General features: G+C 44.4%; 2 protein-coding genes across 11 annotated transcripts in view; one reads left to right on the top strand and one right to left on the bottom strand.

The window, feature by feature from the left end:
* Positions 1-455, bottom strand: part of SPPL2B (signal peptide peptidase like 2B) — a 105,519-nt gene extending 105,064 nt beyond the window's left edge. For 8 of the 9 annotated variants that reach the window (XR_007353977.2, XR_007353979.2, XR_007353978.2 and 5 more), the window contains exon 1: positions 316-438. Coding sequence is in view for 2 of the 9 variants with exons in the window: in XM_048831326.2 (XP_048687283.1) it covers positions 316-372 (57 nt within the window). In the remaining 7 variants the exon portion in view is untranslated. Of the gene's footprint in view, positions 1-315 lie in introns of all 9 variants that reach the window. The other variant, XR_007353984.2, reaches the window with a different exon arrangement.
* On the top strand, positions 450-19,552 carry LSM7 (LSM7 homolog, U6 small nuclear RNA and mRNA degradation associated). 2 transcript variants are annotated; one of them, XM_048831329.2, is made up of 4 exons: positions 450-593; positions 1,632-1,722; positions 4,268-4,339; positions 19,163-19,552. In XM_048831329.2, exons 1-4 carry the CDS (start codon positions 588-590, stop codon positions 19,303-19,305), a joined length of 312 nt encoding a protein of 103 aa, XP_048687286.1. In that variant the 5' UTR covers positions 450-587; the 3' UTR covers positions 19,306-19,552. The 2 variants fall into 2 exon arrangements, with proteins under 2 accessions (XP_048687286.1, XP_048687287.1); XM_048831330.2 differs by lacking the exon at positions 4,268-4,339 and having other exon boundaries at positions 459-593.
* Positions 19,553-19,588: the final 36 nt, after the last annotated feature.

Genomic DNA, 19,588 nt, shown 5'->3' with positions numbered 1-19,588 from the left:
GCGGGGCCGCAGCGCCAGAGAGGCAGCTGGAGCCCGCCCGAAGGCCCCGAGGGGCTGGGGGGACGAAGACAGCCCAAGACCGAGGGGCTCTGCCGGGCGGGAGGAGCCCGCTCGGAAGGCGGAGTCCCGCACCGACAGCACCGGGGCGGGGCGGGGCGCGCCGCGCCGCACGGCGGCCACAGAGGGACCCAGCCCTGCGCGCTGCCTCGGGGCGGTGGGAAGGAGCCGCGGGCTGCCTCGGGGCCCAGGAAGGGGGAGCGGGGCCTAGCGCGCTCCGCCTCTGTCCCGTGTCGGGAGGCGGAGCCAGGGACTCACCTGAGCGACAAGGAGCAGGAGCAACCCAGGCTGGACCCGGCTTGTCGCCGCCGCCATCCCCAGCGCCGCCGTAGCCCCGCTCGTTCGTGAGCAGAGCTGGGACTGACACCGCTCCGGCCTGTTACCCAGCAACCCGGCCCTCAGCCCGGAAGTCCCGCCTCTGGGAGGGGCCAAAGCGGGCGAAGCGGCCAACGAGAGGACGGGGCTGTGACCTAGGCTCCGGAAGTGGCGGGGTGAAAGAGCAGAGGGCTGAACTGCTTGGTGGGCGCAAAATGGCGGTGAGTAGCAGGAGAGCCGGGGCTGCCCTGCCCGTGACTCCCCCGAGCGCCGGGGTGGGGCGGGCTTAGGTCTGGCTCTGCCAGGGGAGGCTCGCGGAGCAGCCCGCCGAGCTCCCTCGCCTGGGCGAGTGGGAGGAGGCTGTTGGAACTCTGCCCCCGCGGCCTGAGAGGGGCCGGTCGGAGAGCTCCGCCCCTCCGTGCGTGCGGCGGGCCAGAGGCGAGGGAAGCCGTGCGGGGGGCTCGGGCCGCGCCGGGTGCGAACGGAGGTGAGTCCGCCTGGGGTCCCGCGGCCAGACCCTGCCCTGGCTAGCACCCGGCTGCGGCGCGTGCGGGGCGAAGGCCGAGCCGCGTTGCGGGGGCAGCACCGCAAGTGTCGGGTCTGGCACAAGCTGAGGTAAATGCCAAACGCAGAGGGGCGCCGTAAAGCCGCAAACCAGAGTGTAACTTTCAAGTTACCACTGATGAAGAAGAATCTAGTACGCTGAAAGTCCCCTTACCCAAAGGTTTGGACTAGCTGTGTAGACTCTTATAATCTATCGCTGCAAATCGCTGCTGTCATTCCTGAACCTAGCGTGTTGAGGTGTCAGAGTTTTATGGCTCCATTTAGAGATTAAGCTATTACTTGAATACTCCCTCAGTTTGGCAAGTGTGTTATGTGGTGGGATGGGTGGATGGTTTGGTATGTACATTATACTCCAGAGTTTGAAGGGCCTGCCTGATGAAGCAGGTTGCATTTTGCATGGCCTAAAATTCATGCAAGAGTCTGTCTAGATCCAAACAAAGGTATGTTTATGGGGACTTTAAGTTTCCATGGGCTAATCTGTAATTTGAAGGCACCAGTAGTTTATGCTGATGAGCTCCCTTGCAATTAAGCAGGGAACACTTTCACGATTCTTCTTCTAACTATTAGTAATGTATTATTAATTATTTGTATTGCAGGACCCCTTTGTGCCAAGCACTGGCCAAACATGTAACCAAGAGATGGTTCTGGTTTACTTTTTAGTTATGTTAGCTCTGCTTCCTTTTTCCCCACCGTAGGATAAAGAGAAGAAGAAGAAAGAGAGCATCTTGGATCTCTCAAAATACATTGACAAAACAATTCGAGTAAAATTCCAAGGTGGTAGGGAAGGTAAGTTTCAATCTGAACTATGCTGATTTGCAGATCATCACACATTTGTGGTATAATGAATCCTACATCCCTAATTCTAACTGCTTTTTGCCTCCTGTAATCCCTCCACATGCTCCAGTAACACCACTGCATCTTTAGAGCTCCCTGGTGCTCACTCTTATCTCCCCCCTCCCTTATTCTTCTCCTTAACCTCTCACTCTCCTCTGTTCTTTCATCTCACAAAACAAATCTGTTTCTGCTGTCTTAAAAATCTCATCCTTGTCCCCACTTTCTTTGTTTCCCTTCTCCCTCTTATCTCTAAGCTTGTTGAATGCCTGTCTACAATTGCTGTCTGAAGCTGCTCCTCCAATTCAGTCCAAGACTCTCCAGTCTGGCTTCCACCCCTTGCACTCAACTGAAACTGCTCTCACCAAAATCTCTAATGACCTTTTCCTAGCCAAAACTCTGAACCAGTACTCCATCGTCTTCCTCCTTAACTTGTTATTCATCTTTGGCCATGTTGTTTTTTTGAAATCTTGTCCTACCCTGGCTTCTGTGACTGGTTCTCCTCCTGCCTCTCTAATTGCTCCTTAAGCATGTCCATTAGATGATCCTCCTCATTCCCCCCCCCCCCTCCAGTTGGGGGAAGAGGAACTTCCATAGGGCTCTCTCCTTGGTCCCTTCATCTTTCAACACACCTTATCTCTGAGTAGACTCATTCTCAGACACAAATTCAGCTACTGTCTCTGTGCTCGTCTCCCAGATCTAACTCTCTCCTCCCAACTTTTGTTCTTCTGTTCAAACTAAAATCTCTGCCTGTCTCTCTGTCATCTCCCCATGGATGTCTAGCCATCCATCCTTTCAACGTGGTTAACAGAGCTCTTAATCTTCTCCTCAAGCCTTCTCCCCCCACCTTCTTTCTCTGTCACTGCAAGCAACATCACTGTTCTGCCTGTCACTCATGCCCATGTCACAGGCCTATCCTTTTTTACTGAAACCTCTGTTTAGGCACTTTATATCTAGGTGATGCATCTAAATATTGGAAATTCTTTCTGCATAACATCTCCTAAGTTATGGCCTTACCAGCTGTATGCATCCAAGCAGCTAAAACTCTTGTCCAGGCTCTCATCATCTCATGTCTCAATTACTACCGCATCCTTTTTTCTCTGACCTTGACACATTCTGTCTTGCCCTGTATCAATTCAGAATGCTGCCGCAAAGATCATTCTCCCAGCCCATTGCTTTCACCACGTCACCCCTCTCTTTGCATCCCTCAACTATGACTCCCTTTCTCTAACACATCAAACATCTTGTCTTCACTTTCAAGGCCCTTGACAACCTATCCATGGTCTACCTATCATCTCTCATTCAGTATTGAAATATTGATTCACCTCTCTCATTACCCAAAGATGCCAGCCTCCATCACCCACTTGTTAAATTTTCAAATGAGCATTTTCATGCTTTCTTCCATGCTGCCCCTCACTTGTGGGAGTTGTTCACCAAAAACCCACATAAAACTGTCTCATTATCCTGCTTCAAATCTCTTTAAAACTCTCCTTTGCTATGATGCCTATAAAGAACTTGATAACAGTTAGCCCATTAGTGCAGTGATACCGCTGTCTAGCATGCTGGCTGGTTCGTCATTTCCTTATACTTCCATCTATCTCAGTTTTGTCTGCTGCTTTATATTATAAACTCTTTGGGGCATAGATTATTTTCTTAGTTCTTTGTTTGTACAGTGCCCAGCACAATGGAGTCTTACCGTGACTGGGGATCTTGGATATTATGGTAATATAAATGGTAAAACTGACTTTTACAAGGTGGGAAAGTCAGCTTGTGATCCTGCATAATGTATTCATTGCCCAGCCTTGCAAATCATCACTCTATCTACTTTAGCATGAACCAGGTACTTGGCTCTTTACAATATATATACATGAAGACAATGCCTGTGCCACAAGAGCTTACATTCTAGAAAAGATATACAGGAGATGGGATGCGTTGGGCTGTTTAGGGGGACTTAGTATGTGGAGTATTTTTTTTTTTTTTTTGTTAATCAAAATATGAACATTTACCAGCACAGACACAATCTACTCTGATTTATGATGATGTCAATTAAACAATTACTATCCTATTAAACAACTACTTTTTTGCTCCAGTTAACACATGGACAGTTCATTTTGTGAATGAAAGGCTGTGCTAAGCTACTGACCACAAAACTAGAACGTAAAAGTTTCACTACTTGAAATGGCTTTTTCGTTTCTTAATTGTCTGAATAACCTGAAAGTTCTAGAAGCAACTTGTCATGCTTCAGTGTGTTTACTAATGACATCTTAACATGATGAGAAGGGCATCCTCCGTTCCCTTTCTCTCCCAGACCAAGCACTTTTTGGTAGCTGCTCCCATTTGTTTCCCCTTTGAAGTTTGGGAGTGGGGTGGAATTTAGGAATTTATTTTCTTACATCTTGGCTTTGGGATTTTTCTTCCTTTTGCTATTTTACAAGACTGTAGCAATGTGTATTTTAGTTTCTGACTTTTTTTTTTTTGTGTGTGTGTGTGTGGTCTTCAGCTAGCGGAGTCTTGAAAGGATTTGACCCTCTTCTAAACCTTGTGCTTGATGGCACTATTGAATATATGAGAGGTATGTAACATGCTATCTAAAAGCTTAGAGTAACTATGGAAGCTGATTTTGTAATGTCAAGGATTCACTTACAGATAAAACACCCTAGTCTCAACTGAATAACCAGGAATAAGGCTGCAAGTCTGTCATGGATTCTGTGACTTCTGCAGCGGTTGAGCCCAGTAGCAGCAGTTCGGGTGTGTGGGAGGGGCTAGGAGTAGGGGAGTGCACGGGGAGGGGCGCTTACCTTGGGGTGAGGGGGCCCCATTGCAGCTTCTAGGAGGCGGAGGGTCTCTGGCCAATGGGAGCTGCAGCAGCCGGCACTTGTGGTGGGAGCAGTGGAGCCCCTGCCCTGGCTCGTGACTCTGCCACCTAGGAGCTGCAGAGACGGAGCCGGAAGGAAGTCCTGTCAACTCCCTCTTCCTCCAGCTGTAGCGGGGTCCCAGGTCACACGCTGCAGTCCCCCTTCCTCCCCTCCCCAGCACTAACAGGGATCGTGGGACACGCTCCACGGCCCCCCCTTTCCTCCCCCAGCACCAGCGGGATTCCTGGGCCACCTCCCCCAGCATCCATGGTGCTCCTGGACTGTCCCCTCCCCCAGAGCACCCGCAGCTCCCCACCCAAGTTTTAGTCAGAGCGGGTGTTTTTAGTAAAAGTCACAGACAGGTTATGGGCCTGTGAATTTTTCTTTACTGCCCGTGACCTGTCCATGACTTTTACTAAAAATACCCATAACTAAAACGTAGTCTTAACCAGGAATCACTGCTAAGGGGCAGATCATCTTACTACCTATGACACTGATTCACAGCAGCTAATTGCATGACATCACTTCCTCCCACAAAATGCCTTTAACGCTTCAGACTGGGATTTTCAAAGAAGCTAATGGAGTTAAACATCCAGCACCTACTGAGATTTCATTAGTCTTCTTTGAAAATTCCGGTCTTAGCTGTCTTATGAACCCAGGGGCACTCTTGTAAAATTACCATCAGCACAAACAGGTGATCTGCTACAGCTGACCCTGCTTCCCCTTTTTTGTTTAAAAACAAAACTCTTGCTGTGTTATGATCTTTACCTTGTTTTTTAGCATATCCTATGATACAGCATGATGCTCATGACCTAACTTCCAGGGGGGTATACAGGGTCAAAAGAATGCATGTTTATTGTGTCACAAAGTATCATCTGTCCAGTTGGCCACAGTTTTAGAATAAAATTTTATTTTTCAGAAGTAGACTTAAAAACAAAATCTGTGGAATGCTAAAAATAATTGCTAAGTGTGGTGACTACAAAAAAGTATAGCATTTGATGTTGCAATATCCAGACAAGAGAATGTTCCCCTACCAATGTCCGATGAAGTCCAGTCATAGAATTGTAGGACTGAAAGGGACTTGAAGAGGTCATCTAGCCCTGTACACAAGGCAGGACTAAGTATTATCTAGACCATTAGACAGGTGTTTGTCTAACCTGCTTTTAAAAATCTCCAACGATAGAGATTCCACCACCTCCCTAGGCAATTTATTTCAGTGCTTAACTACCCTGACAGGAAGCTTTTCCTAATGTCCAACTTAAACCGTCTTTGCTGCAATTTAAGCCCATTGTTTCTTGTTGTATCCTCAGAGGTTAAAGAGAACAATTTTTCTCCCTCCTCCGGATGTGCAAATGTAATTTTTGGGTGAATGTGGAATTTATATATGGAAAAGTCTGTCTTCCTGTAGTTTTTGGACTATTCTATAGTGGTCCTAGAATCTGTTTGGATTTAGGGATTGGGAAGTTCTTTTGTCATCTGGACACCAGTTCTTAGGTGTCTCATTTGATAAGAGCTTTTAATTTCTGCCATTTGAGGGATCTGAATGGTATGTCCTTCAAAGTAAAGTTCATAGATTGCAAGGCCAGAAGTGATCATTGTGATCATCTAGTTTGAGCTCCTGTATAACATAGTATCATAGAACTTCCCCAAAATAATTCCTAGAACAGATCTTTTAGAAAAACATCCAGTCTTGATTTAAAAATAGTGAGGGAGAATCCACCACAACACAGGGTTAATTACTCTCATCATTTGGAAATAAAGCATGTATTTTTTTGTCTGAATATGTCTAGCTTCAACTTCCAGTCATCAGATATGTTATACCTTACTCTACTTGATTGAAGAGTCCCTTATTAAATATTTGTTCACAAAGTAGATACTTGTAGACTGTAATCAAGTCATCCTTTAACTGTCTTTGTTAAGCTATACAGAAGGAGCTCCTTGAGTCTATCGCTATTAGGCATGGGTTTTTTTATACCTTTAATAACTCTCATGGCTCTTCCCTGAACCCTCTCCAGTTTATCAACACCCTTCTTGAATTGTGGGCACCAGATCTGGACACAGTATTCCAGCAATGATCATACCAGTGCCAAATATAGAGGTAAAATAACCTCTCTGCTCCTATTCAACATTCCCCTGTTCATGCGTCCCAGGATAGCATTAGCTGTTTTGGCCACAGCATGCAACTGAGAGCACATGTTCAGCTGATTATCCACTATGACCCCCAAACCTTTTTCAGAGTCACTGCTTCCCAGGGTAGAGTCCCCCATCTTGTATGTATGGCCTTCTACGATGACTAAATGTATGCATCGAGAACGCATAGTGTCTGCTTGCACCCATTTTGATCCAGATCTCTCTAAATCAGTGACCTTCTTTATTAACCCCTCCTCCAACTTTTGTGTTATGTGCAAACTTTATTGGTGGGTTTGTTTTTCTTCCAAGTCATTAATAAAAATTAGGTCTGTCAAGCGATTAAAAAAATTAATTCTGATTAATCTCACTGTTAAACAATAATTACCATTTATTTAAATGTTTTTGGATGTTTTCTACATTTTCAAATATATTGATTTCAATAACAACACAGAATACAAAGTGTACATTGCTCACTTTATATTTATTTTTTATTACAAATATTTGTACTGTAAAAAAAAATTTATCAATTCACCTAATACAAGTACTGTAGTGCAATCTCTTTATCATGAAAGTTGAATTTACAAATGTAGAATTGTATACAAAAAAATAACTGCACTCAAAAACAAAAGAATGTAAAACTTTAGCGCCTACAATCCAGTCCTACTTCTTGTTCAGCCGCTCGCTAAGACAAACAAGTTTAGAGACTAACCAATTTATTTGAGCATGAGCTTTCGTGAGCTACAGCTCACTTCATCAGATGCATACCGTGGAAACTGCAGCAGACTTTATATATACACAGAGAATATGAAACAATACCTCCTCCCACCCCACTGTCCTGCTGGTAATAGCTTATCTAAAGTGATCATCAGGTGGGCCATTTCCAGCACAAATCCAGGTTTTCTCACCCTCCACCCCCCCACACAAATTCACTTTCCTGCTGGTGCTAGCCCATCATAGAATCATAGAATATAAGGGTTGGAAGGGACCCCAGAAGGTCATCTAGTCCAACCCCCTGCTCGAAGCAGGACCAATTCCCAGTTAAATCATCCCAGCCAGGGCTTTGTCAAGTCTGACCTTAAAAACCTCTAAGGAAGGAGATTCTACCACCTCCCTAGGTAACGCATTCCAGTGTTTCACCACCCTCTTAGTGAAAAAGTTTTTCCTAATATCCAATCTAAACCTCCCCCACTGCAGCTTGAGACCATTACTCCTCGTTCTGTCATCTGATACCATTGAGAACAGTCTAGAGCCATCCTCTTTGGAACCCCCTTTCAGGTAGTTGAAAGCAGCTATCAAATCCCCCCTCATTCTTCTCTTCTGCAGGCTAAACAATCCCAGCTCCCTCAGCCTCTCCTCATAACTCATGTGTTCCAGACCCCTAATCATTTTTGTTGCCCTTCGCTGGACTCTCTCCAATTTATCCACATCCTTCTTGAAGTGTGGGGCCCAAAACTGGACACAGTACTCCAGATGAGGCCTCACCAATGTCGAATAGAGGGGAACGATCACGTCCCTCGATCTGCTCGCTATGCCCCTACTTATACATCCCAAAATGCCATTGGCCTTCTTGGCAACAAGGGCACACTGCTGACTCATATCCAGCTTCTCGTCCACTGTCACCCCTAGGTCCTTTTCCGCAGAACTACTGCCTAGCCATTCGGTCCCTAGTCTGTAGCTGTGCATTGGGTTCTTCCGTCCTAAGTGCAGGACTCTGCACTTATCCTTATTGAACCTCATCAGATTTCTTTTGGCCCAATCCTCCACTTTGTCTAGGTCCTTCTGTATCCTATCCCTCCCCTCCAGCGTATCTACCACTCCTCCCAGTTTAGTATCATCCGCAAATTTGCTGAGTGCGCAATCCACACCATCCTCCAGATCATTTATGAAGATATTGAACAAAACCGGCCCCAGGACCGACCCTTGGGGCACTCCACTTGATACCGGCTGCCAACTAGACATGGAGCCATTGATAACTACCCGTTGAGCCCGACAATCTAGCCAGCTTTCTACCCACCTTGTAGTGCATTCATCCAGCCCATACTTCCTTAACTTGCTGACAAGAATACTGTGGGAGACCGTGTCAAAAGCTTTGCTAAAGTCAAGAAACAATACATCCACTGCTTTCCCTTCATCCACAGAACCAGTAATCTCATCATAGAAGGCGATTAGATTAGTCAGGCATGACCTTCCCTTGGTGAATCCATGCTGGCTGTTCCTGATCACTTTCCTCTCATGCAAGTGCTTCAGGATTGATTCTTTAAGGACCTGCTCCATGATTTTTCCAGGGACTGAAGTGAGGCTGACTGGCCTGTAGTTCCCAGGATCCTCCTTCTTCCCTTTTTTTAAAGATTGGCACTACATTAGCCTTTTTCCAGTCATCCGGGACTTCCCCGGTTCGCCACGAGTTTTCAAAGATAATGGCCAATGGCTCTGCAATCACAGCCGCCAGTTCCTTCAGCACTCTCGGATGCAACTCGTCCGGCCCCATGGACTTGTGCACGTCCAGCTTTTCTAAATAGTCCCTAACCACCTCTATCTCCACAGAGGGCTGGCCATCTCTTCCCCATTTTGTGATGCCCAGCGTAGCAGTCTGGGAGCTGACCTTGTTAGTGAAAACAGAGGCAAAAAAAGCATTGAGTACATTAGCTTTTTCCACATCCTCTGTCACTAGTTTGCCTCCCTCATTCAGTAAGGGGCCCACACATTCCTTGGCTTTCTTCTTGTTGCCAACATACCTGAAGAAACCCTTCTTGTTACTCTTGACATCTCTGGCTAGCTGCAGCTCCAGGTGCGATTTGGCCCTCCTGATAACATTCCTACATGCCCGAGCAATATTTTTATATTCTTCCCTGGTCATATGTCCATCCAAAGTGACAACTCTTTACATAATCAAGTCGGGCTATTTCCTGTCGGGCTTTGTTGCAAGGATAAGTTCCTGGGTTAGTGGTTCTGTTGTGTGGTATGTGGTTGTTGGTGAGTATTTGCTTCCGGTTGGGGGGCTGTCTGTAGGCAAGGACTGGCCTGTCTCCCAAGAGACAACCTATCCTATCTACAACCTATCCTAAAGGATGACCCTACACTCTCACAAGTCTTGGGAGACAGGCCAGTCCTTGCCTACAGACAGCCCCCCAACCGGAAGCAAATACTCACCAACAACCACATACCACACAACAAAACCACTAACCCAGGAACTTATCCTTGCAACAAAGCCCGTTGCCAATTGTGCCCACATATCTATTCAGGGGACACCATCACAGGGCCTAATAACATCAGCCACACTATCAGAGGCTCGTTCACCTGCACATCCACCAATGTGATATATGCCATCATGTGCCAGCAATGCTCCTCTGCCATGTACATTGGTCAAACTGGACAGTCTCTACGTAAAAGAATGAATGGACACAAATCAGATGTCAAGAATTATAACATTCATAAACCAGTCGGAGAACACTTCAATCTCTCTGGTCACGCAATCACAGACATGAAGGTCGCTATCTTAAAACAAAAAAACTTCAAATCCAGACTCCAGCAAGAAACTGCTGAATTGGAATTCATTTGCAAATTGGATACTATTAATTTAGGCTTAAATAGAGACTGGGAGTGGCTAAGTCATTATGCAAGGTAGCCTGTTTCCTCTTGTTTTTTCCTACCCCCCCCCCCCCCCCAGATGTTCTGGTTTAACTTGGATTTAAACTTGGAGAGTGGTCAGTTTAGATGAGCTATTACCAGCAGGAGAGTGAGTTTGTGTGTGTATGGGGGTGGGGGGGATGTGAGAGAACCTGGATTTGTGCAGGAAATAGCCCGACTTGATTATGTAAAGAGTTGTCACTTTGGATGGGCTAGCACCAGCAGGAGAGTGAATTTGTGTGGGGCAGTGGAGGGTGAGAAAACCTGGATTTGTGCTGGAAATGGCCCACCTGATGATCACTTTAGATAAGCTATTACCAGCAGGACAGTGGGGTGGGAGGAGGTATTGTTTCATATTCTCTGTGTATATATAAAGTCTGCTGCAGTTTCCACGGTATGCATCTGATGAAGTGAGCTGTAGCTCACGAAAGCTTATGCTCAAATAAATTGGTTAGTCTCTAAGGTGCCACAAGTACTCCTTTTCTTTTTGCGAATACAGACTAACACGGCTGTTACTCTGAAACAAACAAGTTTGTTTACATTTGCAGGAGATAATGCTGCCTCTTTCTTGTTCACAATGTCACCTGAAAGTGAGAACAGGCATTCACTTGGCACTGTTGTAGTCAGGGTCACAAGATATTTACGTGCTAGATGTGCTAAAGATTCATATGTTCCTTCATACTTCAACCATCATTCCAGAGGGCGTGCGTCCATGCTGATAAGTTCTGCTCAATAACAATCCAAAGTAGTGTGGATGGATGCATTTTCATTATCTGTGTCAGATGCTACCAGCAGAAGGTTAACTTTCCTTTTTGGTGGTTTGAGTTCTGTAGTTTCGACATAGGAGTGTTGCTCTTTTAATACTTCTGAAAGCATTCTCCACACCTCATCCCTCTCAGATTTTGGACAGCACTTCAGATTCTTAAACTTTGGGTCAAGTGCTGTAGCTATCTTCAGAAATCTCACATTGGTACCTTCTTTGCATTTTGTCAAATCTGCAGTGAAAGTGTTCTTGAACAACATGGTCATCATCTGAGACTGCCATAACATGAAATATATGGCAGAATGCAGGTAAAACAGAGCCAGAGACCTACAATTGTCCCCCAAGGAATTCAGTCACAAATTGATGAACTTTTTTTTTTTTTTTTTTAAATGAGTGTCATCAGCATGGAAGCATGGCCACCATTCCAGAGGACGAAGCGTGAAGAGGCTAAACATTCGTATGCTGATCTGGCAATGCCAGATACAAAAGTGCCATGTAAATGCCCGTTCTCACTTTCTGGTGACATTGTAAATAGGAAGCAGGCAGCATTATTTCCCATAAATGTAAACAAACTTGTTTGTTTAACAATTGGCTGAACAAGAAGTAGGACTGAGTAGACTTGTAGACTCTAAAGTTTTACATTTTTATTTTTGAATGCAGTTATATAACAATCTACATTTAAGTTGTACTTTCAAGATTGCACTTCAGTACTTGTATGAGGTGAATTGAAAAATATCTTTTTTGTCATTTTTAGAGTGCAAGTATTTGTAATAAAAAAATAATATAAAGTGAGCACTGTACATTTTGTATTCTGTGTTGTAATTGAAATCAATATATTTGAAAATGTAGAAAAACATCCAAAAATATTTAGTAAATTTCAATTGGTATTCATAGAATATTAGGGTTGGAAGAGACTTCAGGAGGTCATTTAGTCCAATCCCCTGCTCAAAGCAGGACCAATCCCAGCCAGGGCTTTGACAAGCCAGGCCTTAAAAACCTCTAAGGATGGAGATTCTACTATTTTATTTAGAATTTAACAGTGTGATTAAGTAATTATTCTATTCTTTTTGTTCATAAAATATTTTTAAAAAAATACTCCTCCTTATTGTCCTTAACTCTGCTGGTCATAGATTTCTCCTTGTGTCCGTTTGCTTCCATTATCAATTTTTTATTTACAGTTAACTTCTGATCTATATTAATTACTGTCAATTTCTCCTTGTTTTCCATTTGATATATTTATTTGACAAGTTTGGATGTACCCAGGATACAATCCCTGCCCGCTAACTTGGGGTGCTTCTAGTCTGGACTGCTCACAAATAGTCTGTACTATGCAAGTCACTTGTGTGTGTGCATGCGCGCACATATGCACTACAGGCAGCCAGCCATAGCTTGGCTCTACTGCAGGGTGACCCCACCGCACTCCCAGTTGTAGATTCTCTCCCCCCCCCCCCCCATGCATGTATGTCTTGTATTTCCCTGCCCTCTCCTAAGACCATACAAATTCATATAAAATTTGTATTTCTTTAATAGGAATAATATGCACAGACACTTCAGTGTAAACACACTGGATTATATAAAACAATGGGATAAGTTTTACACTTATCTTTTTGTAGTTGAGTACAAGTAATGAGGAATAGGAGTCAAAATGGTTACAAGAAAAATAAAGAATAAAACACAACTGATGCATAACTTAAACTATATTAAATTCAAAGCAAAGTTTTTCTCACTCAGCAGTCTTACAGACCAACTTCTTAGGACAGAACCCCTTCCCCAGTTCATTGATTGCTTCCTTTGTTCCTTTTGGTGCAGTGCATTCATGGGCAGAGAGAGAGAGATGATGTGCCTTGGGGTGTTTGTCCCTCATTTTTATAGTGTCAGTCCCCCTCTTAGAAAACATTTCCAGCTGAGATTCAGGAGACAGTCTGTAGGAAAGAATGTTCCCTTCTGCTTTTTCTCACCTATTTGGGGTTTCTTTGTGTACCCTTCCTATATGATGACTCTGTTTACTGCTTAAATGCAAATTAAACAGAGCACACATTCCTTTGTTTGAGACAGACCCGTTAGCCAGCCTCAGTTTGGAGCATATGTTAATAACACCATACAATGGAATCTTATAACATACAATCTTATAACTTCACATACAATGTTGTCACACGCGCTTTATCGGAACACTGACAACAAGTAAATTACGAGTTTTCAAGCAATCCCTTGCAGGACACACTTGGTACAAACATTATTAAAATAGTGTGTAGGGTGTGGACATAGGTGCATTCTGTCACACATGGTCATTGTCATAGCACAGGATATGTGCAGCTTTGAATCCTCAGTTATCAATAACTTCATTTTAAGGTATGTTACACATTTGTAGTTACTAACGAGTCACGATAATCAAATAATAGGCTCCACTTGAATTATTTCATCAAAGATTATCAGATTAGTACAGCACTATGCAGAATACAGAAAGAATAGATACATTACCACATTTCTGTAAGGAAAACAGCTGGCCTCTGTTTCTCTCTCCTTGCTCTCTGGTGGGATGCTGATAGACTGCACTCCCCAACCTGACTTCCAAAACCTGTTTTTTTTAAATAAGATATGAGATCAAAAACCTGTTATTGGAGGGGAAAAAATACTTTCCCATGATGATTACCATGTATTCTTGTTTTTCTAATTACTAATGGAATTTCTTTTGTAGTCGCAAAAAGAAAAGGAGTACTTGCGGCAAATTAAAGACTAACCAATTTATTTGAGCATAAGCTTTCGTGGGCTACAGCTCACTTCATCGGATGCATACTGTGGAAAGTGTAGAAGATCTTTATATACACACAAAGCATGAAAAATTACCTCCCTCCACCCCACTCTCCTGCTGGTAATAGCTTATCTAAAGTGATCACTCTCCTTACAATGTGTATGATAATCAAAGTTGGGCCATTTCCAGCACAAATCCAGGGTTTAACAAGAACGTCGGGGGGGGGGAGTAGGAAAAAACAAGAGGAAATAGGTTACCTTGCGTAATGACTTAGCCACTCCCAGTCTCTATTCAAGCCTAAGTTAATTGTATCCAATTTGCAAATGAATTCCAATTCAACAGTTTCTCACTGGATTTGAAGTTTTTTTTGTTGTAATATCGCAACTTTCATGTCTGTAATCGCGTGACCAGAGAGATTAAAGTGTCCTCCGACTGGTTTATGAATGTTATAATTCTTGACATCTGATTTGTGTCCATTTGTTCTTTTACGTAGAGACTGTCCAGTTTGACCAATGTACATGGCAGAAGGGCATTGCTGGCACATGATGGCATATATCACATTGGTGGATGTGCAGGAGAATGAGCCTCTGATAGTGTGGCTGATGTTATTAGGCCCTGTGATGGTGTCCCCTGAATAGATATGTGGGCACAGTTGGCAACGGGCTTTGTTGCAAGGATAGGTTCCTGGGTTAGTGGTTCTGTTGTGTGGTATGTGGCTGCTGGTGAGTATTTGCTTCCGGTTGGGGGGCTGTCTGTAGGCAAGGACTGGCCTGTCTCCCAAGATTTGTGAGAGTGTTGGGTCATCCTTCAGGATAGGTTGTAGATCCTTAATAATGCATTGGAGGGGTTTTAGTTGGGGGCTGAAGGTGACAGCTAGTGGCGTTCTGTTATTTTCTTTGTTAGGCCTGTCCTGTAGTAGGTGACTTGTGGGAACTCTTCTGGCTCTATCAATCTGTTTCTTCACTTCCGCAAGTGGGTATTGTAGTTGTAGGGATGCTTGATAGAGATCTTGTAGGTGTTTGTCTCTGTCTGAGGGGTTGGAGCAAATGCGGTTGTATCGCAGAGCTTGGCTGTAGACGATGGATCGTGTGGTGTGGTCAGGGTGAAAGCTGGAAGCATGTAGGTAGGAATAGCGGTCAGTAGGTTTCCGGTATAGGGTTGTGTTTATGTGACCATCGTGCCACACGCTCTCAAAGAAACTACGGAATCACCTGATCAACATCCTCTACAGCAAACAGGGAAAGATTAAGAATGAGCTCTCAAAAATGGATACTCTCATAAAAAACCAACCTTCTACACAAACTTCCTCGTGGCTGGACTTTACTAAAACTAGACAAGCCATTTACAACACACACTTTGCTTCTCTACAAAAGAAAAAGGACACTAAACATTCTAAACTACTACATGCCACAAGGGGCCACAGCAATGGTTCCCTCAACCCACCCAGCAATATTGTTAACCTATCAAACTATACTCTCAGCCCAGCAGAAGCAGCTGTCCTATCTTGGGGCCTCTCCTTCTGCCCCTCCACCCCCACGAACATGATACAGTTCTGTGGTGGCCTAGAATCCTATTTTTGACGTCTCCGACTCAAGGAATATTTCCAACATACCTCTGAACAACATACTAATCCACAGAGACCTCCCTACCAACACTACAAAAAGAAGGATTCTAGGTGGACTCCTCCTGAAGGTCGAAACAGCAGACTGGACTTCTACATAGAGTGCGTCCACCGAGGTGCACGGGCTGAAATTGTGGAAAAGCAGCATCACTTGCCCCATAACCTCAGCCATGCAGAACACAATGCCATCCACAGCCTCAGAAACAACTCTGACATCATAATCAAAAAGGCTGACAAAGGAGGTGCTGTTGTCATCATGAATAGGTCGGAATATGAACAAGAGGCTGCTCGGCAGCTCTCCAGCACCACTTTCTACAAGCCATTACCCTCTGATCCCACTGAGAGTTACCAAAAGAAACTACAGCATTTGCTCAAGAAACTCCCTGAAAAAGCACAAGATCAAATCCGCACAGACACACCCCTGGAACCCTGACCTGGGATATTCTGTCTACTACCCAAGATCCATAAACCTGGAAATCCTGGGCACCCCATCATCTCAGGCATTGGCACCCTGACAGCAGGATTGTCTGGCTATGTAGACTCCCTCCTCAGGCCCTACGCTACCAGCACTCCCAACTACCTTTGAGACACCACTGACTTCCTGAGGAAACTACAATCCATCGGTGATCTTCCTGATAACACCATCCTGGCCACTATGGATGTAGAGACCCTCTACATCAACATTCCACACAAAGATGGACTACAAGCCATGAGGAACACTATCCCCGATAATGTCACGGCTAACCTGGTGGCTAAACTTTGACTTTGTCCTTACCCATAACTATTTCACATTTGGGGATAATGTATACCTTCAGATCAGCGGCACTGCTATGGGTACCCACATGGCCCCACAGTATGCCAACATTTTTATGGCTGACTTAGAACAACGCTTCCTCAGCTCTCGTCCCCTAATGCCCCTACTCTACTTGCGCTATATTGATGACATCTTCATCATCTGGACCCATGGAAAAGAAGCCCTTGAAGAATTCCACCATGATTTCAACAATTTCCATCCCACCATCAACCTCAGCCTGGTCCAGTCCACACAAGAGATCCACTTCCTGGACACTACAGTGCTAATAACGATGGTCACATAAACACCACCCTATACCAGAAACCTACTGACCGCTATTCCTACCTACATGCCTCCAGATTTCACCCTGACCACACCACACGATCCATCGTCTACAGCCAAGCTCTGCGATACAACCGCATTTGCTCCAACCCCTCAGACAGAGACAAACACCTACAAGATCTCTATCAAGCATCCCTACAACTACAGTACCCACTTGCGGAAGTGAAGAAACAGATTGATAGAGCCAGAAGAGTTCCCACAAGTCACCTACTACAGGACAGGCCTAACAAAGAAAATAACAGAACGCCACTAGCTGTCACCTTCAGCCCCCAACTAAAACCCCTCCAATGCATTATTAAGGATCTACAACCTATCCTGAAGGATGACCCAACACTCTCACAAATCTTGGGAGACAGGCCAGTCCTTGCCTACAGACAGCCCCCCAACCGGAAGCAAATACTCACCAGCAGCCACATACCACACAACAGAACCACTAACCCAGGAACCTATCCTTGCAACAAAGCCCGTTGCCAACTGTGCCCACATACCTATTCAGGGGACACCATCACAGGGCCTAATAACATCAGCCACACTATCAGAGGCTCGTTCACCTGCACATCCACCAATGTGATATATGCCATCATGTGCCAGCAATGCCCCTCTGCCATGTACATTGGTCAAACTGGACAGTCTCCATGTAAAAGAATAAATGGACACAAATCAGATGTCAAGAATTATAACATTCATAAACCAGTCGGAGGACACTTTAATCTCTCTGGTCACGCGATTACAGACATGAAAGTTGCGATATTACAACAAAAAAACTTCAAATCCAGACTCCAGCAAGAAACTGTTGAATTGGAATTCATTTGCAAATTGGATACAATTAACTTAGGTTACCTTGCATAATGACTTAGCCACTCCCAGTCTCTATTCAAGCCTATTTCCCCTTGTTTTTTCCTCCCACACCCCCCCCCCCGACGTTTTTGTTAAACCCTGGATTTGTGCTGGAAATGGCCCACCTTGATTATCATACACATTGTAAGGAGAGTAATCACTTTAGATAAGCTATTACCAGCAGGAGAGTGGGGTGGGGGGAGGTATTTTTTCATGCTTTGTGTGTATAAAAAGATGTACAGTATGCATCTGATGAAGTGAGCTGTAGCTCACGAAAGCTTATGCTCAAATAAATTGGTTAGTCTTTAATTTGCCACAAGTACTCCTTTTTGCGAATACAGACTAACACGGCTGTTACTCTGAAACCTGTCTTTTGTAGTCCTCAGCTTACCTGACTGAGTAAAAACGAATCTCTAGTCTTGTCACTGTTACTAACAGCTATGGCAATTGCCAGTTCTGAATGAGTTAAAATCTTTTTCAGTAGTCATTCTTTCCTCCATTATAGAACCCATGTGCCATAACAAATATTCCTTATGGATCACCCAGTTTTTTATAACATACCTCTCTAGACATAGAATCATAGAATATCAGGGTTGGAAGGGACCCCAGAAGGTCATCTAGTCCAACCCCCTGCTCGAAGCAGGACCAATTCCCAGTTAAATCATCCCAGCCAGGGCTTTGTCAAGCCTGACCTTAAAAACCTCTAAGGAAGGAGATTCTACCACCTCCCTAGGTAACGCATTCCAGTGTTTCACCACCCTCTTAGTGAAAAAGTTTTTCCTAATATCCAATCTAAACCTCCCCCACTGCAGCTTGAGACCATTACTCCTCGTTCTGTCATCTGCTACCATTGAGAACAGTCTAGAGCCATCCTCTTTGGAACCCCCTTTCAGGTAGTTGAAAGCAGCTATCAAATCCCCCCTCATTCTTCTCTTCTGCAGGCTAAACAATCCCAGCTCCCTCAGCCTCTCCTCATAACTCATGTGTTCCAGACCCCTAATCATTTTTGTTGCCCTTCTCTGGACTCTCTCCAATTTATCCACATCCTTCTTGAAGTGTGGGGCCCAAAACTGGACACAGTACTCCAGATGAGGCCTCACCAATGTCGAATAGAGGGGAACGATCACGTCCCTCGATCTGCTCGCTATGCCCCTACTTATACATTTTTTTATTTTCTGTGGATACTTGGATTCCCACAGGCTCGGAGATCCTGAGGATAATTAGATACAGCCCAGCCCTCAATCACCTGAAATTCCTGAGTACCAGTCATTCACAGGTTAAGAACCAACATGCTGGGCCTTAGAACTTAGACACACTCTTGCTAATATGGTACAGATTTGAGGAGAATAGTTAATGTGCAAATGAGTTTAATATAGAAAGAAAAGAAGACTAACAAAGTGAGTGTTAAGAGGTACTAATAGGAATCAAAAGTTATAAGACTAATACTTAGCCCTACCATTAGTGCAGGGGACTGAAGTAGATGACCTCTCCAGGTCCCTTCTAGTCCTATGATTCTATGAAGAATGATAGAGGAAATTTAATCTCTATAAAATAATTCAGAAAAACCTGGGGATGGGGGTGGAGGGAGCTGTGTACGTCTTTGAAGCTGGTTGAATTCTGTTTCTTTTCTTTATGCTGTCATTGTAACCCTAAGCCCTCCTGGGTGGTTTACTTTCAGATCCAGATGACCAATACAAATTAACAGAGGATACCCGTCAGCTGGGACTGGTGGTTTGCAGAGGAACATCTGTGGTTCTTATTTGTCCACAAGATGGAATGGAAGCTATTCCAAACCCTTTCATTCAGCAGCAGGAGGGCTAACGTTTTCTTGGGACTCACTGAAACCTCAAGGTTGCAAATCATTGGAGATAATGAACAGCGTATGAGAAACCTTCCCATTTTGGGGAATAGATTGTTTGTTTGTTTGTTTTTTTTAATGTTCATTTTATAAGGGGCAGAAAGACCTTGACCTTTTTACTTTGTCATTTGCCACCAGTGATAGCAGGAACACAGAATGACGACTGCAAAATCGGATCTAATTTTGTTCAATAAAGAAAAACTTCATTACTGCTCTTGTCAGTGTTCAAATTGAAGTCTTAAATGG

The sequence above is a fragment of the Caretta caretta genome, chromosome 25, assembly GCF_965140235.1.
Source record: "Caretta caretta isolate rCarCar2 chromosome 25, rCarCar1.hap1, whole genome shotgun sequence".
Classification (NCBI taxonomy): Eukaryota; Metazoa; Chordata; order Testudines; family Cheloniidae; genus Caretta; species Caretta caretta.
The sequence above is the reverse complement of the archived record's forward strand: the minus strand, read 5'-3'. Positions and strand labels throughout refer to the sequence as shown.